This window comes from Sturnira hondurensis, unplaced genomic scaffold, assembly GCF_014824575.4.
Source record: "Sturnira hondurensis isolate 20B ecotype Veracruz unplaced genomic scaffold, ASM1482457v3 Scaffold0016617, whole genome shotgun sequence".
Lineage (NCBI taxonomy): Eukaryota > Metazoa > Chordata > Mammalia > Chiroptera > Phyllostomidae > Sturnira > Sturnira hondurensis.
The window spans coordinates 1,425,408-1,450,360 of record NW_028089248.1 but is presented as its reverse complement, the minus strand read 5'-3'; the positions used below and the strand labels follow the sequence as shown (position 1 = coordinate 1,450,360).

General features: G+C 44.0%; 2 protein-coding genes across 3 annotated transcripts in view; one reads left to right on the top strand and one right to left on the bottom strand.

Moving 5' to 3' along the window:
- Nucleotides 1-23,430, bottom strand: part of RPGRIP1L (RPGRIP1 like) — an 83,756-nt gene extending 60,326 nt beyond the window's left edge. For both annotated transcript variants that reach the window (XM_037066302.1, XM_037066303.1), the window contains exons 1-6: nt 23,050-23,430; nt 20,420-20,512; nt 18,692-18,836; nt 15,317-15,615; nt 12,037-12,130; nt 10,618-10,761 (exon numbers count right to left, since the gene is read on the bottom strand). In XM_037066302.1, coding sequence (XP_036922197.1) covers nt 10,618-10,761; nt 12,037-12,130; nt 15,317-15,615; nt 18,692-18,836; nt 20,420-20,504 — 767 coding nt within the window. In that variant the 5' untranslated portion in view covers nt 20,505-20,512; nt 23,050-23,430. The remainder of the gene's footprint in view (nt 1-10,617; nt 10,762-12,036; nt 12,131-15,316; nt 15,616-18,691; nt 18,837-20,419; nt 20,513-23,049) is intronic.
- The window catches only part of FTO (FTO alpha-ketoglutarate dependent dioxygenase), a 315,956-nt gene continuing 314,323 nt past the window's right edge, over nt 23,321-24,953 (top strand). The window contains exon 1 of the mRNA XM_037066304.1: nt 23,321-23,452. Coding sequence (XP_036922199.1) covers nt 23,321-23,452 — 132 coding nt within the window. The remainder of the gene's footprint in view (nt 23,453-24,953) is intronic.

The window sequence follows — 24,953 nt, the reverse complement described above, 5'->3', positions numbered from 1 at the left end:
CCAGTGTCCTGAAAGACGGTGCAGGGGACATGAGTCTGGAGCACAGCAGCGGCCCCACCACCAGACCCCGGATCACCACGCCAGCTTTCCCGCTGCGAGAAACACGCAACACCGCCACTTACCTCCCCGCCTCGCCCTCGAAACAAATGGTATCACAAGATTACCGTTTATTGGCGTTTCCTCCTGGAGTCTGAACTTTTCAAAAAATTTCTAAAAAAAGTGACTTAGCATTTTATACTAATAATGCCTGAAGCTGGCATTTAAATATGTTGCAGATGTGCCTTTGGCTGTAAGAGATCGTTTAACGTCCACAGGGTGTGCAGAAACTCTATCCGCTGCAATACCAGTTTGTATTTTTCCCACCGAGATTAAAGCAAATGTGGACTTTAACAGGGAGATCTTATTAAAGGTTAATCATAGATCTAAATGAATACCTGTTTTCAAAAGGCATTTATTTTCCTGACAGAGAAACCGAGGTCCTTAATTTAATACACTGTACATTCAAAAGTATCTTTGAAAATGGGAAGCTTGGTTTTAGGCTTTAGACTTTAAGGAAAATAAACACACACATTTTAAACTCAGAAAACTTTCTCTGTATTGAAAGTATGTAATTTTGCTTCCCAAACCTCTGTAGCGCACACATCTTGGACAAATTGTCACACGGCCCTACTGGAACCAGCAAATGGACTACAAAGCTCACACATGTGTAAACCAGCTGAGGACCTGAAATACTTACTTTTCCTCTTTGATATTTGGAAGTTCACTGCCTTCTGGCTTTGGACAGTCGGTTGTCCTCACACAGAAGATAAACAAGTCCAAGAACCTGGATCTTGCCCAGGGCACAGCCTTAACACAATGTGACAATGATTGTGTGTCTAAAACATGTTATCTCGTAGTTCTGAGCACACCCTCAACAGTGCACAGGCCAAGATTCCCCTGCGAATGAGCCTCACTCTCCAACACAGAACGGTTATCTCTACTCACTAAAGAGAGTGTCACGACTACTATCTTTACTCACTAAACATACTACTGCTGTCTTTACCAAAAAAGTGTAATACGGAGAAAAAATATTTTATAGGTCTAAAGAAAATATCCATTTTTTCTCATTTAAAAGTCAAAATATGATTTATCTATTTTTCCCCAAATAACCTGGTTTGGCCACTCAACAGCGAGTGACATTCACTGACCTGGAAGAACGGGGTTCAAATAATTTCAGATCTTTTCTTATATTTTCAGTTGTTCCTGATATTTCATTTTTCTAATTTTTGAGTATGTTAAATATTTTCAAGATGATATACAGAGTGGGGAAAAAGCAAGTTTATCGATTGTGTGGAAAATAGTAATTAATGAATAATAATACAGGAATAAACTGTTTCATGTAGTCACAGCTGAACATCTACTTTTGCCCCCCACTGTGTATGTCAAGCACATTTAAATAACAACTATGGTTTAATGATGTTAACACCACAGAATGAAGCCCCAGTTACCCACTAGGCCACATAGGGTCCCAGAGACAACGGATTCTAATTTTGAATTTTCTGTGTATGGCAAAGGCCAGTAAGTATCTCAGAAACTTTTAGTGGCTTAATTGATGGATGTTTTCTTAAATATTTTCCTAAACTGCTTGGGGTTTAGACTTTTCGAAGTACTGCGGAGAAGAGCGACAGGGTACTTCATACTAACAACGCCCTGCAGAGGGCACAAACCACAGCGTGAGAAGGCGTTAGCAGCCAGCAACAGCCGTGCCGCGCTGCACAACGCCGGTCCGCTGGTGAGGGCACGGGGCAGGGGCCGCAGGAAGCGCCCGCGGGCCTCCACCGGCTGTGCTGAAGGCTCGGTCTGGGGGCCGACGGAACAGCCAGCCCTGCGAGCGGACGTGGGTGCGGGCTGGCTCCCACAGGCTGCCACGGTCCATCCCACAGTGTTGGGCCAGCGGTGCAGAGGACAGCAGAGGTGAAAGCGACCTTGTGATGGCCGCGGGCTGGCTTTAGGGAGGCCTACTACAGTGAAGAGGCATCGCCAACCGATCACCAGCTGAACATGTTTACAGAGACAAGATGCGGTAAAAAGAATGCGGGTGGCAGAGAGAGACGAGACCAAAGGCCAGGCCACACAACGGTGACAAGGGACGGAAGAGGGGGCGGGGGTCCCCGGCTGCCCAGCGGCCTGTCCTCGACTCCTGTGCCTGTGGAGGAAGGCCTTGGGCCGCTCTCCTCTGAAGAGAGGAGACAGACTAGGTGAATGGCGATGGGTTAAGTGACCTCCGCAGTGTACTGTCCTGCCCCATTCCCCACACAGTGACGGGAACATCATGTCATATCTTCAGGGTGAGGACATTCTAACAGCAGGAACGACGCGGCCCCGACTGCTGTGTCTCCGTGGGTAGGGCATCGCTCTGCACACAGGAGGGTCACGGTCGGGGCGGGTAGGGAGACAACTTATGGGTGTTTCCCTCACACATGGATGTTCCTCTCCCTCTTTTTCCCCTCCCTCCCCCTCTCTCTAATAAATAAATAAAATCTTTAAAAAAAGAGAAAGTGCATAGTAAAAACGTTCAGATGAACTCTGACAGCCGTGTACCAACTGATACACGCGGCATCACACATGGTGAAGTGATTTGCACACAGGTATCAGGCATATCAATTACATTCTTCGTAAAAATAAATTTCTCAACACGGATTTTGGAAAAAAATATCCACATTAAGTTGGAAAATGGTTTCATTTCTTCCTTTTTCTTTTTAACAGACATATTATTTAGAATTATGATAAAATCTTCTCAAGCTCTGAAAAGACTTGTTGGCCCATCTCAAGATTAAAAACAAACTGAAATAAATTAGATTTTCTGTTGAAAAAGTAACACAGCTCAACAACCTGTGTGCCAAGTTTCTCTCCTAATTTGAAACAGTCAAGCAGGAAGCTCTGAAGGAGAGATTCCTAATGGGAGCCCTGAATACACTTGCCTCCAGCTTTGCTGCGGGGCGCCCTAACAGACCCAGGAACGCCCAGCCTTCGATTCGCTGGGGAAGGGAGATGTTCTGATGCACGAGGTAAGGTACAGTCTACTACGAAATCCCGAGGAGAAAAAGAATCTTTGCTTCGATGAGTTTCTTACACTTGTTTTCCCAGGCACACAACTCCCTCAACACTACCACCCCCACCAACTCCCAAAGGCGTTTCATTTTTTTAAAAGATTTTTAAAAATTTATTTATCTTTAGAGGGGAAGGGAAGGAGAGAAGTATCAATGTATGGTTGCCTCTCGTGTGTCCCCTGCTGGGAACTGGCCTGCAACCCAGGCATGTGCCCTGACTGGGAATCGAACCGCAATCGTGTGGTTCGCAGGCCCGCACTCAATCCACTGAGCTACACCAGCCAGGGCAGACATTTCATTTTTTGCTACAGTAAGAATGGTGACTGCTAAAAGATCCTCTTGATTTTTAAAAATATTTTATTGATTATGCTACTACAGTAGCCCCATTTTCCCTTTATTCCCCTCCTCCCTGCACCCCCTCCCACCTACATTCCCCCTGATCCCCCACCTAGTTCATGCCCATGGTTGTACATGTAAGTTCTTTGGCTTCCGCATTTCCTACATGATTATTAATCTCCGTCTGTTTTGTACCTACCAATTATACTGCTTATTCCCTGTACCTTTTGTCCCACTCTCTCCCCTCCCCGTCCCCACTGATAACCCTCCACTTGATCTCCATTTCTGTGATTCTGTTCCTGTTCTAGTTATTTGCTTAGGTTTTTTTTTGGGGGGGGGGTTGTATTTTTTTAGGTTTGGTTGTTGATCATTGTGAGTTTGTTGTCATTTTGCGGTTCATACTTTCGATCTTTTTCTTAGATAAGACCCTTTAATATTTCATGTAATAAGGACTTGGTGATGAACTCCTTTAACTTGACCTTATCTGGGAAGCACTTTATCTGCCTTTCCATTCTAAATGATAGCTTTGCTGCATAGAGTAATCTTGAATGTAGATCCTTGCCTTTCATGACTTGGAATACTTCTTCCCAGCCCCTTCTTGCCTGTAAGGTCTCTTTTGAGAAATCAGCTGACAGTCTTATGGGGACTCCTTTGTAGGTAACATGCTCCTTCTCTTTAATCTTGGGTAATGTGATTATGATGTGCCTTGGTGTGTGCTTCCTTGGGTTCAACTTCTTTGGGACTCTCTGAGCTTCGTGGACTTCTTGGAAGTCTACTTCCTTAGCCAGTTTGGGGAAGTTCTCCTTCATTTTTTTTTTTCAAATAAGTTTTCAATTTCTTGTTCTTCCTCTTCTCTTTCTGGTACCCCTATGATTTGGATGTTAGAGCTTTTAAAGTTGTCCTGGACGTTCCCAAGCCTCTCCTCATTTTTTGGAATTTTTGTTTCTTCACTCTGTTTTTGTTGAATTTTTCTTTCTTCCTTCTGGTCCAAACCATTTATTTGAGTCCTGGTTTCCTTCCCTTCAGCATTGGCTCCCTTTATTTCACTCAGCATAGCCTTCACGTCTTCCTCTATTTTGCAACCATACTCAACCAATTCTGTGAGCATCCTGATTATCAGTGTTTTGACCTGTGCATCTGATATGTTGGCTGTCTGTTCATCGCTTCGTTTTATTCTTTCTGGAGCTTTAATCTGTTCATTTGGGCCATATTTTTTTTTGTCTCGGTGCACCTATTACATAGTAAAGGGGCGGAGCCTTAGGTGGGGGCAGGCAACGCCCGTGGCTGCATTGTGATGCTGTATGTCGGGGAGGGAGGGTCCGAGGGAACAGTGTTGCTTACTAGGCTCTCAGCTGGCTTTCAGTCACTTTCCTCACTTCCCACAAGCCAACTGGGCCCTTCTGGTGCTGGTTCCCAGGTGGGTGGGCTTGTATACATTCCAGGACCCCGTGGGTCTCTCCAACGAACTCTCCTGCGAGGCTGGGAGTTTCTCCTGCCCCCGCAACCCCCACAGGTGTTTCCGGTCAGAGGTTTGAGGCTTTATTTCCCCAAGTTGGAGGCCTGGGTTGTGCGGTCTGTCTCGTTCCCCAGTTGTTCCTCTCGGTTTACCCGCACGCAAATGTGGGCGCCCCCACTCCACCAGCCCTGCCTCACTGGGTCCTCCAGCCGCCACCTGGCAGTGAGTCCTCTCTGCCCGGCCTATTGGCTGGGTGAGTGCTTCTTCTCTAACTCTGTGGTTGTCGGACTGCTATGCAGTTTGGTTTTTCTGTCTGTTCCGGTGGTTTTTTGCTTTTAAATCTGTTGTTGTCCTGCTTTTGTTTGTGTGAGAGGCGCAGTGTATCCACCTACGCCTCCATCTTGGCCTGAAGCCCCTCTTTTTCCTTGCGGTGAAATGTTATAATACAGCGTCGACACCAGTTGGAAGAGAAGGCCTCAGAGTGCAGAAGCGAGGCTCTGAGACTCTGCAAAGCAGCTCGGTGAGATGATTCTGAGCTAGAGACGCTCGTTTTGTGTAACAGTTTCAGGCCGACTAAATTTGGGGGGTGAAGTTGAAAACAACCTTAGGGTTAAACACTGCACGTTTTCTTAAACAGTAGAGACATTCTGTAGGTGTACTGTTAAGAAATGTGGGTCATCAGCCCGTTTGTTAGGGATACACAGATAATAGGCTCTAGGAGGCACCCCTTCTGGAGGGGGTCACAGAGGCTGCTGGTAAATTACATGGAGTAAGTTCCACCAGGAGCTGCTGACAGTCTGTTTGAAAGGCAACAGTGCCACTCAAAACCGCTGAGAGTTCGTAGGCAAACAGAATGCTCCCTGATCCAAGACTGCACAGAGGAAAACGTTTTTCTGTACGTATTTAGGTGCCTCTGGTGATATCTTTCTTGTGGGGTTGGGTCAAAATATAGATCAGAACTTGGTATTTTCTCTCTCTCAACACCCACAAAACATGCAGGGTGCAGGGCGGACCTCTCACACTCTCCGGGCAGTGGAGGGTACTCTCCCTGGGCCAGGCGGGGACAGCAAGAAGCCAAGCCCTGACTCATCTTGTACAGGCCATTTAGAGGCTCAAGTTTCAGGAATTACAACTAGTAATAGGAATCTGAGAATTATGTTTGATATATTAAAAAATTCCAGTGGAAAAATGTAGATTTATTGGCAGTTTGTGGCAAAAATGAGCTAAAGTATTGTTTTGTTTCTTGATGAAATTACACCTACTCAGTAATAACGCAGGTTATTTCACAATTATCAGAAGCGATAGTTGGTATGACACAGTCTTTAAAAAGAATTAATTAAATTAACACTGCTTATTTAGTAGAAAAAATATGTCTGAAACACAAGGTCCCCAGGAACACAAGTGGCTGTTGTTTGAAAGGCAGGGAACCCCTTGGCCGTTTCTACCCTCATGGCGGAGAGTTGAGGGGCCGCCTGAGGCTAAGAAAAGCAGTGAACTTGGCCAGAGTCCTCAGGGAGGGAGCCAGCACTCCGGTCCGGTCCGGAGAGAGAAATTCTTCCCACTCCTCTGAGTCGCTTCCTTCCTGAGATGTTCCTAAGCTTCGGCTGTCCCTCCACTCTCAGGTGTGTGCTCACAGGTGAGTCACTGTTAATTGTGACAATTTCTGTGGTTTGTATAAAGTGCTGAGAAAATACGCCAAGCTGCTATCACAAAAAATTCTGACATAATATTAATAATAAAAAGCCCAGGGATAAAAAATGGAATGTGAGTGACAGTTTTCATGGGACAAATTCTAAGGCATTCAAAACAACAGTAAGAGCTTGGTGAATATATCTGTAAAAAAATGACAGATCGCCTCCCTTGTAATAGTAATGTTTGCATGGTTGCCCCTGGCCCCAGTTACCTTGCCATCCCAGAACCAGATGTGCCCTCTAAATCAGGGGGCAGGGCAATCAGACAAATCCAAATTGAGGAACGTTCTGCAAACAGCTATCAATTGGCTGCAAAAGACTGGGGAACCACTCTAGAATAAAAGGAACCTAAAAGACGTGACAATTAAAACACATCACATGAGCCTTGACTGGACACCAAATCAAAACAGAAACGGCTCTTTAAACAAAATAGCTCTGAAGGGCAACACTGGGACACCTGGGAAGTGTGGATACGGACTGCGTGTTAGACAATGCCACTCCATCGCTCCTTGTGAAATGCCCTGAGTGTGATGGCTGCACTGTAGTGATGCAGGAGGATGTCCTTGCTCCCAGAAGATGCTCTGAAGTGCACAGAGGGCGAAGTGTTCCGGGCACTCAGCTCTCAGACCTGACGGGGTGGGGGAGGGGAGGGGAGAGGGAGAAGGGCTCCTGCATGCGCATGCGCACAGATATGCAGAGGGGCGAAAGGCAGGTGAGTGTTCTCACTGCTCTGTGCCCACCTTTTCTGCAGGTTTGCAGTTTTTCAAAACGGAAAGGTGGTGAAGAACTCAGGAGCACCAAGAAGTAACCCTGTGCCCGTGCACAGACGGGAAACTGGGGCCCTAGAGCGGAGCCCTGTCCTACGCTGCAAGGCTGCAAAAGGCCTGCTTCAGGGTTGGGTCGGTTGCCCTTAACCAAAGGGGCTGCGGTAAGTTAAATAAATGTTTGAAACATTCATGGGTTAAATTTCCTCCACTGGGGCCTTATGGCCATTACATGATTTTTAATTAAGAAGATAAACACCCTAACATGTACTTAAAAAAGGAACACAGTACAAACTAGTTACACATTTGGTAAGAGTATAAATATTTTTGGAGTTGAAAAAGTCAATAAAAGGTAAAATCATTCTGATTTTAATGTTAATGTACATGTGTTCACTGGTTACTGCTGTGCATTTAATTTAAGACGGCCTTTTTAATAAGCAGAAAATGTGCATTTTTATATTGTTTAAATTTTAATGTGGACTTTTGTTCAAAACAACACAGACATTCAGGCTACTTGTAAATGATACAAGATTTTTTGCTAATGAGGCATTATGTAGAACATATGCAAAAATCACAGCTCAGTCTTCCAGAATAGACCACAATAACAAGAAAAAACACGATTTTAATAAAAAGGAGCAGCACTGGGCTTTTACTTCAAAGCAATTAAGGGCTTTGGATAACCAAAAGTTTATGTCAGGCTGATGCCAAACCAAACTGGTCTATTAAACACATACTCTGAAGAGTTGCTATAATATTCTATGAAAAGGCTCTTTGCCATAAATACCCAGCGCCGCACTCTGAAGATTACAGCTATGCTGGGTTCATGTTTGAGAACAAGGAGTCCAACGTTCAGATCAGACTTCTAGAATTTCAAATCTGAAATAATGTATCCGCGAAAGACAAGTTCAAATATGTTTTCCATTTTGTAATTTTTCTCTACAGTAAATTATACCAAGTTTTATATTCTCCCCAACATTTTTTTCAACAGTTTTCCATTAGTCTCAAAAGAAAAAACAAGCCTGCTGTTATACATAAAACTTTGAGCTATGTGTAAACATGTAAGAAAAAATAGACTCGAAGCCTATGATCTGAAGTCATTTCTTCAGTTTTCAACAACCGTAGTTCAAGAAACAAATCTGCCATTCACTACACAGGTACCCTTCCTTCTAAGGAAGTAACATGTAATTTTCAATTTTATAAAATCAGTGAGGTAGGGTACAAATTGGTTTATTTCTTTGGCCTCAACAAACAATAGTGCCTTCGCCTGTAATTCTTGTTTGGTCTTCTAGTTTTCGATGTGACAAAAACCACAAAAAACCAACAGGCTGCTACGGCGTGAATCAGAGAGACCCCGGAGGAGGGCGGCAGCTCAGTTTTTAGGGTGAGCCCTTCCGTGTGTGTGTCGCTGTCTCCTGCTGACAACATTTCGTGTAGAAAACGTACACCTGCGCATCAGTCTGTTTCTGGCGCGGACCAAGTCCCGGGACTGAGGGGCTTCGGGAGCCCTCTGGGTCCCCCCAACCACGCCAGTTCCTGGATGACCCTCTCCCTCTGGAAAAAGGACCAGCCAGCACCGTGTCTACGCTGCTCTCTGGGAAGAAATGCGACAGAGAAAGTGCGGCTGATAGGAGGGGGCTCCAAGCTTGAACTTGGCCTCGGTGCAGAATTTTTATATTCAGATGACACCTTAACTATGGCTGTGGGCGACCTACTGAGGTCGCCAGACTTGGTGTTGCGGTGCGGTCCTTCGGCACCGTTCCTCACAAGGAAACACGGACTCTCCAAGAAGGCCGAGTCTAGATCAGTTCTTCTTAAGGGAACACAAATAACTCCTTGCTTTTCAAGCTGGTTCAAAGCCAATGTTCAAATTATATCCCCTACTATATATGCAATTCTCAAAAACTATTCATTTTTTTGCCATGCACTTGTATGCATATATAAATGTCCCTAAATATACAGAACTTCATCATATAATTTAAATTTACATACAAGTTTCAGAAACAGAAATCATTAGATGGTGCTTGTCTTTTAAAACTCTGAAATACAGTTTTGCGTATATTTTTAACCCTGCTTTGCTTTTTAAAAACAAGTCTCACATCCTGCATCACTTCTTAGCTGCTGAGCTCTTACCACGTGGGGCTGGTTTGCTAAAGGAGAACGAACCTCGGAGCCTGGGATGAAGAGCCAGAAAGCCGTCCCCAGTTTCTCGGAGATCCCAGCCACACGAGCTATCACATTGGCTGGGAAGGGGGAAAGCGGAGGATCTGGGTCTGGTTTAAAAAAAAACACCGAGAGAGAAATAAAGCAGGTATAGCACATGTAAAGCGCAGGCCCTGTACGGACTCTAATCCCACCGGCAGAAAGACACCTTCAGGGAAGTCTGACTACAAACTGGCCAGCGGCCAAGATCAAGGAACTGCTGTTTTTGTTAAGTGGGACAACGGCGCGGTGGTCGTGTGAAAAGAAGATCCCGTATCAGACAGAGATGGACACTGAGGCATTTACAGGTGAGATGACATGGCACCTGGCTGGGGCCAATTCCCTGAAGAAGACAGGGGACGGGACGGATGGAACCAGATGGGTGACACGCTGGTAACTGTTGAACCTGAGCGATGGGAACACGAGGGCTCCACATACTATTCTCTTTACTTTTGGGTCAAAAACCAAACAAACATAAAGAAAAAAGAAAAGTAACAGAAAGAGAAAGGCCGTAAAGGGAAGAAAATATCAAGGAAGAATCCACAGTCTTCTTGGGAGCACAGTGTGAAAGCACAATGAGAACAGTTTTATTAGGAACAACAACGACAAACCACGGGGGCGCTGCCCATTGCGACCCATCAGCAATGGAGAGGCTGCAGGGCCTCCGCCATCCGTAACCACCAGCAGAGTATGACGCAAACTTTGAATCTGGGGAGAGGCAACACCTTTGGGGGACAGAAAATAACTGGTACCGCTGCGAGGAATTTACTGCCTTTTCAGGTTCAGAAACCTCGAGGCTGGACTTATTCAGCAGGTGTGCCGCCAGCCGCTGAGTCCTCGCCACACGGAGTTCTCTGGCAGGAGTAACCGCAGGGCTGAGAGCCTCCTGCAGTCCTGGTGACCGGGGCAAGTGAGTGCAGCCACTGAGGGGCGGCGGTGAGTGGGTGGAGAGCAGGCACACACGAGAATGAGAAGTAAAAACATGATTTTTAAATGGACTAGACTCATCCTTCTGCGACACACGATAAAGTATTTCAGACGCATTTTGACCTCATCGGAGTGAGATTTCGGTTTTCACGTACCTTTGATCCGTAGCCTGCTGCTCTCGAAGCTGAAGCAGAGAGAACTCAATTTCATTTTCTTTTCTCCGTAACTGTGTTTTCAGGATCTCAGCCAACTGCTCTAACTCTTCTATCTGGCCTCTCTGGGACTGAACAACATCTTCTCTGAAATAAAGAACCTTCACATGAGTGTGTCGTTTGAAGAAGTATCTGCAGTATTTAAAATCAGTACAGAGAAAGTTCTTCAAAATAAGGAGAAAGCAAAAGTTCGAAATTTTAGCTGAAGTGCCTCTGCACGGAGGTAAATGGCAGCAGTTCAGAGGTGACGGTCTGGAGGGAGCATTTCCACATGTCCGTTTTACAAGATGATGTCCCAGGCAGGGAAGGGACTGGTGGGAAGATTCAGTTCATCAAGCATTTACTGTTCACCTACTACGTGCTCCTCAATCTGTCCTCCTTCAGCTGAGTTCTAGGCCTTTGTTCTTTCACAGGCAGGTCTCCCTACCCTGCCCACATTAACACTGCAGAGAGAGGGGACAGGAAACCTCAAAACACCACGGAATGGTCTCTAGCATATGTTTATTTCTATCTTGTCGGGCAGCGCCCCAGTGTAATGAGTCTCAGGAAACGGGTGCGTGACCCTGGCTTTTCAGCTAACGAACAGGGTAACAAGATTAGGTGTAGCCTTTTGGTTTTTTTCTCTCACAGTATAATCATCACTGTATCTGGTATTCACAGTATTCAAAAGAAAAACGAAAGCCCATACATCTCTTAAGGAACTCCCTAAAGTATGATACTCGCTCCTCATTCAGAACTGGTCCTTTCTGATGCTCCAGGTGAAGGCCTGTAGGTAAGGTGGAGCCTTATCTTCATTTATGTGCCTCTTGGACACTGAAACCACGAGGCTCTGATTAACTGGAAAGGAAGCTAAACGTGGCAGAAGTAGCTTTTTTGAAACCATAGCAGGACGAAGAACGCAGTACCGTAGAATCACAGGGAAACAAAGTCTGAAATCCATATGTATTTGAACTCCAAACTTTTAAGCCACACCTTCCAAATATTTTTAACCACAAAAAGGCTAATCAATTCAGGATTTTAAAAAAATTACCTGTAATTTTTCTGAGAATGAAAATGTTGCCTCCGAAGCTCATACTATTTATTCTAAATGAGTGGACTTTATACCATTCCTTTGCAGGGGAAAATTAAAATAAAGGACCTTTCTATAAACACTTCCATCAATGCAGTTAGTTCAACTGTTCATTTTCCTCATTTTAATAGAAACATATTTAATAATATGTTCTTATCCTGCAGATACAGCTGTAATTTGGTAGAGCAAATTACAAATCAATTTTGCTTAAAATAAAGAAAAGAAAAAAACAAAACAAAATAAAACATGATCAATACACAAAGTTCCAAAACGACCACAGAAAAAATACATACAAATGTCTTATTTCTCCTCTGGCTTCTCCCAGTAAACTGCTGCCGTATTTTGTAAGCACGGGTTGATCTTCATCTACGTCTTGGAATCTAATACCTAAAAACAAATCAGGAAGATTACAGAAGTTAGAAAAGAGGACCCGTGCTCGATTCAGCATCGTGAGGGAACGTGAGAGGCGATGAGGTTTCTCAGGGGCTGAGACACGCGCTCTGCGGTACAGAGCCCCAGAGACGCCCCGCCAGCAGCGTGTAGCCCACGTGACCGATTCCTCCATGGAAGCGAAGGTACCTAGAGCTGATCTGATTCCATTTAGAGTTCACCCTCCTGACATAATTTCTGAAGGGACCAAAGTCTTCAGTGCAGGTCTTTACCATATAAACTGAAGCAGGGAAAAAAGTTTCAAAAACTTGATTTTTGGAAGTATTTTTGATCAGTGTTACCTATACTTCGGTTTATTCCCCCTCAATAATCAGATCCATATATAAACAGGTAATTTGAGGAGAGATCACCAACGGGATTCTTTTAAACAGAACAGTCTGCTGCTGCACTTAAAATACAGCTTTTCTTATAAAAATAGTTACGTGTAATTTTGTAAGCCTGGTCTTGTGAATAAAAATGAGACATACTTTTAATTATATGAATTAGTTTACGTTTAGAGAATAATTCAATTATTAGAGTTTAAGGTGGATATTACACAGAATTATCAGAGTTTAAGGTAAATTATGACCATTTAGTTTTTAATGGCACATAGTCCCAGATATAAAGGTACAGAAGAAGTTGTCTCCTTAGACATGCCTCCTTTTTAAGAACGACAGTTTTAATCAGAAGAGTGGGACTATCACGGGCTGTTTTCAAAGCGCTCCCCATCTTCTGCTAATATCTAAACTGAGGAACACAAAGCGCTCTGCCTGAACGCTCCAACAGTTCTCTGTTCAAGGCGCCAGTTATGGTCCCTTGGCTGTAATGCTAATTCTGAAGCACTTCCTACATAAATCATGGAAAAACTGAATGTCAACAGTGAGATTGAAAAAACCTATTTGAGTTCAAACTATATCTTAAAACTATGGTCTCGCTGTGAGTTGTCAATGGTTATCTTTTAAAACACATACACTTCATAAAAATCTTCACTCCTCACCCCAAGAACTGTTTCTACATTGCAATGATCACACCTTGAGCCACAACGTTTGTCCCTTATCCCGACAAGGCATAAGTAGAAAATGATAGTATTTGTACAGCAGCTTGGGGGCAAGGCTGACGTGGCCAGACAGGGTCTGGGGTTCTCATCCGGCCACCCCAGGCTGCACGATTTCTGACAAGTCTGGCCTAATCCCAGCCTCAAAGGTGGTCTTAAAGAGTCTAAGAGGGTTACCACGGTAACAACCTTGGCACTGATGCTTCCAGTTCACTCAGAAAGAGAGTGGTTAAGAAAGTACTCATCATGATTCAATGCTTTGTGCAGCTCCTGTCTGGGACTCTGTACCAAATAGTGAAAAAGGTCTGAATTACTGAGTGTAAACACAAGGAGAAATTCAAGCTATATAATTATATTTTAAAGACTGCTACTCTGGGGCTCTTTTTCTCTCCTACAGGGAAAAACTCCCATCGAATTCTTCAAGTTAAATGGCAATTCATGGCACTAGATTAACTTGCCGTGATCTACAATTTGGGCGTTGTGTTCGTCCGAAAGACCTGCAGCCCTTCGAGCGCAGCTTGCCCACAGAGGACAGACTGAGGGCAGGGAGGACAAGGGACTTGGTAAAGGTGAATCCATTCTTGTGCGGCTACCGTCCCCAACCTTTTTTCTAATCTGGCGTTACAGCCCCATTGCACAGAGCGGAAGACGGGGCCCTCAGAGGTCAAGTGCTCTCTTCCATGGAGCAGGTCAGTCAGTGGCAGAATGCATTTTCTGTTTCACGATTCATTGGGGTCCTTCGGTGACACCCAGCCCACTGCCAGTCTCGCGTGGTGAGGGGCAGCCCAGCTCCCTCCTGCTGCGGTTGCCTCCTGCCTGTGTGTGGAAGCCCTCCCGACTTTAAAGGGGTGCCGTCTAGGGAATAAAGTGTTAACATTTGGCTTCAAGAAAAAATAGAACAAATTTATCTTTCTGTTCCTATGCTGTTTTTTTTCTTTCTCAATGAACTGAAATGAAAGTTTACAGCATTTTTTATGTCCCTAAAAATGTTTGGTCTTTATGTGAAGCATATTCCAAATAAAGATCAGTTAGAGCTAAGTTTTATTTCCTTTCCTAGTAGTTGAAATAAAAAAATGTGTTACTTAAAATATTTCCTGATTTTTTTCGCTTCATTATAAATGCAGTTTGCCTGTGGGTGGAGAAAATTGGAACTTTTTTGGGTCTTTCTATAACGTCTTGTCTATGCAGTGGAATTGTTTTATAACCTGGGTAGGTTTTACGGGATTCATTTTCAAAATCAAGAAAGTGACTGGCCTACGATAACTTTTCGAGATGGAAGAGACCCTTAAATGATCACTGGATTGAGTGCTTTCATTTTACGTGTGAAGACCACTCCAGTAGAGAATGATGAGAAGACTCGTCCAAAGTCCCCAGACAGTGAGTGGAACAGCAAGAACCCAACTTTTTAACTCCTAAGTCTGCGCGCATTCCGCTCTACGCCATCTCCACACCGAGAAGGACCCACACGATCCTGCGAGTCTCACGAAGGGCCTTTTGATGACGAACTTAAGTGTGACCACATGTACGCAAACTAGCTGGTCTCCCCATCTGCCTGCATGCCTGGGATTTGCTTCCGTGATATGGAAGAGCCAACTCACACTAAGCAACTCCTATTTTATGTAGTTTCACGCAGGCCTCGCGCGTGTTACAATGAACAGTGACGTTCAATGTTTTACCGAACAAATTTGAGTCTTAGTGACTCTTAAGTAACATGGTCTTCGTGTTAATATTAATGATTTTATCAACAAACAAAGCCCTGGGTGGTGTAGCTCAGTGGATTGAGTGCGGGCCTGCGAACCACACGATCGCGGTTCGATTCCCAGTCACGGCACATGCCTGGGTTGCAGGCCACTTCCCAGCAGGGGACACACAAGAGGCAACCATACATTGATATTTCTCTCCCTCTCTCCTTCCCTTCCCCTCTATAGATAAATAAATAAAATCTTAGAAAAAAAAACCAAAACAAGTCCAAGAATGATTTTTCTTCCTGAAGAAACTTAAAAACACGAACGATACTGACGTAAAACTGTGCGTGTGTAAAATGACCCATTAAAAGACTTCAGCTGGGGTCTAGGGAAGCTTTACGTTACCTTTCCCAGGGCGGTCCTGTGAGCCTGTACTTTCGCCTGCTTTTCTACGCCCGGTGTTTACACGGGAGTGCACGTGATTGTAAGGGGCTTGCCTGCAGCCCTGGACTTGAAGTTGCTGTTTGGCTGCAATCAGCCTGTTTCTGAGGACTTCATTTTGTCTTTCGAGCTCATGCACTTTCTCCTGCAGCTGCTCCATCATCTCCTCCATTTCCACATCTCGTCCCAGCCGCTTGGGGCCGCCACCAACCCGCTCGTATCTTTTCTTGTCATTAACTAGCCGTATTAACTTGGTGGCCATTCTGGGGAAATAATAAAAAGATGAAAAGGAATGTGAGAAGTCAGCATAAAATGCATTCTGTTGAAAGGAACATAATCACTGTGAAGACTTCAGTGCAGAACCTGAATAATAAATTTCAGGTTTTGATGTAACTATTACTGCCTGTGAAGAACCCTTTGATGATAATTGAAACCACTGGGCAGCAATCTGCTTTACAGCTCTGACAAATAACAGTTTCCTAAGGCTTATCATTTAAGGTTGGTAAAGAGAGAACACATATTTACTCCATATGTTCCTCAAATGCGATTTTTAACGCATGACCTTATGTAGGAATGCTGTATGCACTTAAATGCAGCTACAGATTGTGGATGTGGTGGGTTATATCTGCAAGCCACAGTAAGTTAAAACTTTTGAAAAGTGTGTTAAGACTATGCAGCATTTAGGTGATATATTGTTTTCAGTTTCTCTAGGATTAAGACATATGACAAATACAAAAGTGTTAAAATGCATAGACACACACATATAAAAACCCCAATGAAAAATTCAAAAGAAACCAAAATGTGGCATGAACTGTTGCTATAGTGCTCAAGGAACATGTATGCTTAATGGGAGAAAATAATTAGATGCAGAAAGTATGATTTTAATGCTACCTTTAGGTTTATACATAAATTGTGGTTTTTGACACCTCAGGAGTGTATACCTTTGACTCTTTTAAGTTCTGATAAAAACTGGTTCGACAGAACAAAAGACAGAAAGGGCGCATGGGGGTGATGTAATGTACACGCACAGAAAACACGCCTGACAGTGAATGGAAAAATCTTGGCAGGACAAGAAAGAAAAGGTGGCTTTGATGAGAGACACAAGTTCAAGACTTTACAAAATTGGTCGCACATCTTCAATAGCTGACTCCAGTTTATAGTGAATCTATTTTTATAAAGACCCAGACAGGAGATTGAAAATAAAAACTCACTTCATTTTTCTTTAAACGGGGTTTGTTTTATTTTAGCGTGGTTATGGACAGAAGCTTTTACTTAGGAGAACAAAAGTGAAATAAAAAAAACCCCTTAATAGCTTTGGGATGTCACAGAACCACCTTTTTTTGCCCTCCGCGGAGTCCTCTATGAAAGCGGTAGTAATACATGTCTATCTCCACTCCGGGCTTCTCAGCCAACGCATGTGGCACCAGGGAGAGCTATGCAGAACATAATTGGTGGAGACTGTTTGCTCTTCCCCTTGAGGCACATCCATTAAACACGCTTTATAAGGGGTCCAGGATAATAAAAGCCAAGATCCAAGAGGACCACAAACCCCCCAGTAAAATAATCAATGGATTAGTTCCTTTTCCACCTAACCCAGGGAATGACAGATCACTGGGAAATACGGGCATCACAGCCCCACGGGCCACACGCTCTTCACAGCCTTTCAGGGGGTTCAGGGCCCCGAGCCCCATCCAGTGGCTTATCCCTGGAAAGACGGTATCCGTCTAGGTGAGATGCCAGGCTAAGTGTCTGTCCTGGAGAGACTGGCCGAGACAGAGGTAACATTCACAGGAAGGACACAAAGTAAAACCAAATAAACGGAGCAGACAAACAAAAGACAGACCTACTAGGAAATAGCGCAAGAAAGGCCTGTCAATGGACTGGCTTTAAATCCCTTCCAAGATGTCCAGGTAAACTTTGTCAAGAGGCCTAGGATGACATCTCTTTCTCCGGTAACAGGAATAGTAATTTCCATCTGCTTGTTTTATGATGTTGGTGAGTCGTAAGTGCCCGGGTCAAGTTTGAGTCCTTACTTGAAAAGGTGGTTCACCAGGTCCACGTTTACACAACAGAGACACTAATTACGCCTGACGGATGCACGTGAAGGCAGTTTCACCTCGGTGTCTAGGCAGTGTCAGTGGTGTGACAGTGGAAGGAACTCAGAGCTCTGGGTCACAACGGTCATGAGATCATCACTCTCAGGTCCGAGTAAAACAGAACCCCAGGAGGTTAATGGCTAGAACACACCACACGCCAGAGGCAGAGAGATGAGTTGAACACATGCATACAACTTGACTCCTCGCCCAGGCCTTTTCCCACTAAACTACGTGGCTCATTATTCAGTTGTTTTATATTTTCTGGCTAGGACGAATTACTAATGAGGTCAAGGTTGGGAATTCAATTCTTTTACTGACCCATTACGCTTACAAAGAAAAAGAATCGTTTAGTGGTGACAGATCAAATTCCTCATTCTGACAGGCTCACATGTGTGTGTTACTGGTCAGAAAGGGAATCAGGCAAGTGAGACACGTGTCTTGAAAAAAGACATCATCGTGAGTCAAAGACCCAGCCCAAAGTAACAGCCCCACACACAGCAGGTCGGTGGGGCATTAAAACAAAGTTCTCGGAGCAGAAACTGAACTAGAACCACCCCTTCATTTCCCTGCTAAGCAGGGAAACACCCCGTCTTCCTTCCTGGCTGTCTGACCTTGACATTGGACCTGGGACGTGAACAGGAAGGCAGTCACAGTGTTTCTGAGCAAGGCAGAATGAGAGTGTCGGTTCTTAAGAAGTGTTCCCTGCAGAAACGTTTGCATGCGTATCAAAAGGGACACCGTGTCTTCAGAAGCAGTTGAGGCTGGGAAACAAGGACAGAATCTAGACTAACTCGAGCAAAGTTGCATATGTTCCAGATACCGAAGTAATGTTTTCATTAGTAAACCCTAAATTTTAAGGACACAGGCATTTTAACACATTAAAATAGATAATTACTTTTTTTTAAACTTTCATTTTACAATCAAGGCATTTAAAAACAGATGCTTTGGCCATTTGCTTATTAAACCATAAATATTAAACCCAAAGTTATTTATAGACATAATACACTCAGGCACTGTTAGCTCTTCCTCTCAAATAACGACTTCGGGTGTAATAAACACTCATAGCCTTTTTGGTTTATTATTCTAGTTTGTAAGAGTTTCCATTTTTAAAAATTGTATTTATTTACAACCTGCCTTGCTACGAAAAGGATTCAAGGTGGAGTTTTCAATTAAGTTTATAAAAAAGCAAATCCTCTAAACTTTACAGAGTCCGGAAAAAAGGCTTAAAGCTTTTTATCACAACCTTTTAATTTTATCCTCTTGCTTGCGGGCATGCTGTTTGAGAAGGATGTTCTCATCATGCAAACGCAAAAACCTGTCCTCCAGTTCTTCACGACTGACCCGTGACACGGCCTGGTGAGACTTCATCGTTCGTGTTGCAGATGTTTCTGTAAGAATGCCAAGGTCACGAATAGTGGGATTACTTAAAGTATCTCTAAAAAGAAGAACTGTTAATATTACTATGAAATCTGCTGCACGCATCTCAGGTTTTTCCCTTTGTGACCTACGGTCAAGACTGCTTTAGAAAATCCGGCGTTGTTCGCATCGCTGATTGGAGGTGAGAATGAGAGCCTTTGCTATCGAGACTGTATGTGCAGGGTTAAAGGATGTGAACAATAACAGTATCCACCCAAAAATGTGTTCAACGATGTAAGCTGGAACTTTGATTCAATAAAGCTTTTTCAATTTATATGCTATACGTTGAAAAAAACGAAATTAAATGTATTTTTTCACAAAGTGATAACAATAATCTAGTAAACATAATATGATTACGAATATTTTTCTAAGTTAGGGGTGTTGGGTTATAGAAAATAAACTATAAAATTTGTAAGACCAAACTGAGAAAAAAACCCTTCACAAACTATTGGTAATCTATTTTAAATATTTAAAAAGAACTGTTAAATCTTCTAACATGTGCATATTTTTTTTACATAGGCTTAAGTTTGGTATTTTCCACATCACTGTGAAGTTAGTAAATTTTTCAATGATCCTCCAAAAAAAACAAAGAGCAAACGGACCAAGATTAAAGCCCTCTGGTGGGTAGCTGAGGGTGAGAACTGAACTCAGAGTGTCAAATCCCAATAAATGGCTTTGCAAACTTAAAATCTATTTGTATCTGAATCCCCGATACTCTGCTAAAAATCTAACCCAGAGCTTGTACACATTTTTTACTTTTCACAATACAAGCTGTGCAGTCGAATTGACCTTTGTCGGTGAACAATGCACCGATGACCTTTCTGTGGTAGTTCAAGGCGCCCGCTGGCACTGGTCTGATCCTCAGGTGCACGAAGACGCCTCAGTGGGTTGGTTTACATCACCGCCTTCTCAGTGGCAAACCAGCGGCACAACTGCGTGGCCGACACGCGGCATGCACGACAGAAAACACAGCTTGGTACTTGAAATCGTTCTTTAAGCTGTGCTTTCCTTTCCTAATTTGAAAATGCTTTTTAGATCTATAGCAACCACTAAATGTAAAAGGATAAAGAAAACCTTTAATGTCTATTAATTTGACAAATCAAAGTCAGTATCACTTGGATAATAAACAAACCATTTTGAAAGACCCTACTTGAAAGACAAAAAAAATTTAAATACGGCATTTCCTCCCACACAAAATTGAAACACAAAGAAACATTTTAATGGTGAGCGTGACTTAAGCCAGGCAATTCGTTCTGGAGGCCTGAGTCTCTCTCTGTACTTTCTCCTGATGTGTGGAATTTTACAAAGATGATTTATGACAGCTCTTTATCAGGACAGAGGGAGGCTTTACGTTTTCTATGAGCTGTTGATAATTGATGCATGCGGTAAAATACCAGATGTTGTTCTAAACACTCCGTCCTCTCGTTTGGTCCGATCAAGAGCTATATAGTCACTTAAATGGCTTCATTTGTATAAATATCAAAAATCCTTTAAATTGAAAGGAAAGAAGTCACTGATCAAAGTTCATAACTTAATAAAGAACAGCTGGCCATACCTTGGAACCCTCCCACGCCGAGGAGGTTTGGACCCGTATCTTTCACAGGCAGGTCTCCGGCAGTCTCATCCGCTGGACCAGACATGGCCCTATCTACAGAGAAAAGAAAACGCAAATAAAATCTTTCCAACTTATACCATTAACTGTGCAATGGAATGAACCAAATAAAATGAGTAAGGAACTATGACTTTAATGGACATCTTATTGCCCACATGTGCAGCTTGAAGAAGATGAAAGCTATTTTAAAAGTAATACTACATTGAATTATGGAGACAGTGTTCCTTTCAACAGTGTACTTCCTATGGCTTGCTTAGGAAATGAGGTAAGATTATCATCCTTCCTTCTCTCGTCCTCCTATTCCTCTGAAATAAAACAAACTCTCCTAAATTTAGAAACACCTCCTCTCCTTCCACCCTCCATCCCCTTCTGTGTCCCCAAAGGAAAGCAGATAATCTTGGGAAAAACTGAAGTCAGGGACTTGATTCAAATGGTGGTTCTATTACTGTAGTAGCTGGTTGAGTCGCCTAGTCTCCCTGAGTTTCAGCTCCTTAAGTCAAAAGTGGGAAATACCGTCTCACAGTTACTAAGGGTACGTGAGAGGGTAAATGAAGAGCATTTAGCACATTTGCCTGGGATGCTACTATTGCTTGAGTATTCATTTTCAGCCTGATGCACAAATGAGCGGGTGCTTCCAAGTGCTGGGAAGGGGGTTTCATAAATTCACCAAATGGGTTGGTCTTCCTTGTGTTCTGTCTTTGTAGCCATGAGGCCTGGGTCCCAGGGCTTGCTCCTTCAACATACAGCCTGTGCAGTGAATTCTGGCATGTTCAGAGTTTCTGTTCTTCAGAGAGATATACCACAGTAGCTTACTTATATATGTGGATGTGGGTGGCCCATGTCTGGTATGCTTTAAAAAAAAGATTTTTCATTTCTATCTACTCTGAAAGCCAAATGCAAATCGCCAGTGGAAACACCCTAAGGCAGACGTTCTCAATTTCCAAAAGCTTGGTCCTAGAATGTCAAGTCCAAGAAAGTTGCAAGCTTATTGGTTTTGTTGGCCTCTGTATTCTCAGAGGCTGGCACAGAGCTGGGCACATAGCAGACATTCACTTAAATAGTTGTAATGAATGAATGGTGTTCATGGAGCGTCAGGGTCTGTGGCCCCAGAAATGGTTTATAAAATCTTGTATGCTTATGCACAGATGCAGTATCTTTGAGGGCGAGAGGGTTCATAACGGTTGTGATAACCCATCAAAGGTTGAGAACCACTGCATTTTGCCGGGGCATGAATAGCTAACAGATATATACCTGGGTGGTCATCTGGTTCTTCTGGACATAGTGCTATAGGAAAGGTCAATCGCAGGAACTAAATTATCAAGAAATTTCAACACAGGACCCATGTAAAGAAGTAGCTTTTCCATGATAGACTTATGGCAGCTTTTATACAAATAACAAGGATGATGGTGATGGTGGTAACATTTACTGAACGCTTACTAAGATGTGCCAGGCGTTCTTCTAGGTGCTCTGCTAATGGGAATGAAGCAAACACCTCACAATATCCTTCCTTGTGACGTTGTTACTCAGATGGTTCCTACTTCATAAATGAAGTTAAGGGGACACAGCTTAGGACACTTGCCCAAGATCACTCATCTAAGAAGTCACTGTCCTGTCATATTTTTGATTGTCACTACCAGGAAGAGGGCGTGTTCCTGGCACCTAGAGCTCAGAGATGATGCGAAACACCCTACAGGGCACAGGAATCACAATTATCTGGCCCCCAAATGCTAAGGAGGTTGAGAAACCCTGTGTAAAGCTATCATGTCTCCCCAACGCCATCTCACGCTCTCTCTCTTTGCTCACACTGTTGTCCTTCAGGTTCCCCAAATCCAGGGTCCTTTTGCCTTGCCCAGAGCCCCTGCTGGGTCCTCATTCTTTGGGGCTCATGCCACGTTGGAGTACTCTTCCAGTTTCACCACTGTTTATTTCTGTTCTAGCAACCATCTCTATCTGAAATGACTTTGTTTACCAGCTGATCACCACTTTGTCTTCACTAGTAAAGGACGAAGGAGCATGTTGAAATACGCAGCTGCCCTGTTCGGCTGGCCCGGCACAGTGCCTCGCCCAAGGTGGGCACCAACATTAATGGTTATTGAATGAATAAATGAACATCTGGCACTGAGACCAACATGGTAAACAAAACCCCTGTCTTTATGCAGTTAATAGGCTATGGGGTCATACGACGATAAACAGATCACTAGAAAGAAGTAATTGGCCCCTCGGGAGGCTAAAGGATGTACTAACCAACTCCCAACCCACGTCAATGAACTGTGTTTCCGTAACCTTCTGCTTGAAAGAGGCCTTGGAGAAGCCCTGAATTACCGTCAACTCTCATCAGGTGGGGTTTAGGTCTGGTACAAATTTTCAAAAGGGTGCTAAGCGTGGGGGGTAACAGGCGGGGGCTGCGTTTCAGGCCTGAGGATGTGGGGGTGTCTCGCGCTGGGATACTTTTCCCGCGAGAACTCCAGAGCCTTCTAGAGACCCCACGTAGAGCACACCCCACGACCCCGGGTGGTGCTGCACGTAAAGAGTCGACCACCTCTATCGCCCTCACCTTCCCCCATGGTACTCACCGCCACTCTCTCCCGGCGGGTAGCTAACCGTTGCTATAGCGCCGACGGCGTGCCGCTGCTGGCAGAGAGAAGCACGGGAAAAACATGGTAGGCCCCATTGCTTCCTGGGAAGTGTAGTTTTCCTCGGGCCCTAGCCCGCCAGCTTGTTGCCTCGAAGACCAGGGAAATTCTAGGGCTCAAAATCCCGAGGCTCTATGGGCGTCGCCGCTGTGCATTCTGGGAGTGGTAGTTCTCGAAGCTCGGCGGTAGAATAGCGGTGGGCGGGAGCAGGATGCCGAGAGAACTACACGAAGGAGGCGGGGTCCAGAGCGAGAGAGTCTACAAAACTGGCAGTGGCGGAGAAGGTTGCTGCAGCAGCATGAAGCGGACTCCGACCGCCGAGGAACGAGAACGTGAAGCTAAGGTATGCGGGGCCTCCGGAGTCTGGGATCTTTCGTGCACTCGTAGCTAGGGGCAGGGAATCTGAAGGACTTGGCTGGATGGCGAGTAGACGCGAGATCGGAAGCCAAGGCAGGAGAGGGCCTTCTCAGCAAGGGAGCCAGAGAGACTGGGGGTTATAAATTCTTACCGCTCAGGATGCAGGCCTAGTCCTGTTGGATCAGCTCACACATGGAAGACATCCACTCACTTGTTCTGCACCTAATACCTTGGGTCAATCTGTAGCTACCCTTGTGCCTCAGTTTACCAGACTCTCATATGACTGATTGTACCAGCTGTGCTTTCTCTTTGGTAGTGATTCCTGAGGACTGAGATCAGATGTGTTTATTTGGAACAGTTGTCTCAGTGGCTGGTTGGTAATGGTCTGTGTCTTCAGCACTGCGAGATATAAAAATTTAACTACAATCCTATATTATCTACTTTTGGGGTTCCGCCTCTAGTAGTTGTTGCCATTCCATGGGATGAAAATAATAATAGCAATAGCAACTTTTTAAATAGCATGTATGACGTGTCAGGCTTGCATCAAGTTCATAATATTTATATTATTTCATATTCTTACCACAGCAGATTGCAAGATAGATATTTATACAGATGGAGTATCAACAGTCCTGTTTCACAGATGAAGACTTGAGGCCCAGAAGAATTGAGTGTTTTCCTTTTTCTCATTCCCCAGATCAAGTCCTATTTATTTGTCTAAATATATCGGCAACCTGTCCCCTGCTTTTTCCATCTGCACCTTGGACCAAGCTGTCATCTCTAATGGATTGTTACAATAGTCTCCTTACTGGTCTACGCTTTATACCCTAACACTCCATTGTCCCCTATTTCCCCTGCTCCCAAACAGTCACTTTTTTCACACTGTGGAGTATAATCTTTTAAAAATGCCAGTCTAATCATGTTCATTTCCTCCCTTCCTCCTCTACCAACCACCTGCTTAAAAATCTTCCGTGACTTTCTGTTGCTCTCAGGGTAAGGACAAAACAACATGGCCTACATGGTCTGAACACTAATTGCTTCTACAGCCTCATTGGACATGACACTCTCCTTGCTCTCTGCCATCAGCCACTTCGGCTATCTTAAAAGTCCTTCTTTCTGTTACGGAACTCAGGGGTTCCCCACCTAGGGGTGTTCTATTCAAGAATAAGTGGTCACCATTGGGTAGTTTTATTTACTTGCAGCAAGTAAAGGAAATGGGATTCACATCCAAAGCTTTGTCTCCAGGGAGCGAGGCTTAGCCATTGCTCCTATCCAGATTTGGTTAATTACATGTTGATTTCTCCTTTCCATCAGATTGGGTTCCTATCTAGCTCTTTTATTATTGCTGCAGCTACAAAATATGACGCTGTATTTTAACATCTAGCAAGAATAGCATTTAGTAAGAACCGCTCAGACCTTGAGACCCTTGCCCTATGTAAGAATTCCCCCCTGAGATTTTTTTATTCCTCATTCTTGAGGGAATGGACTTG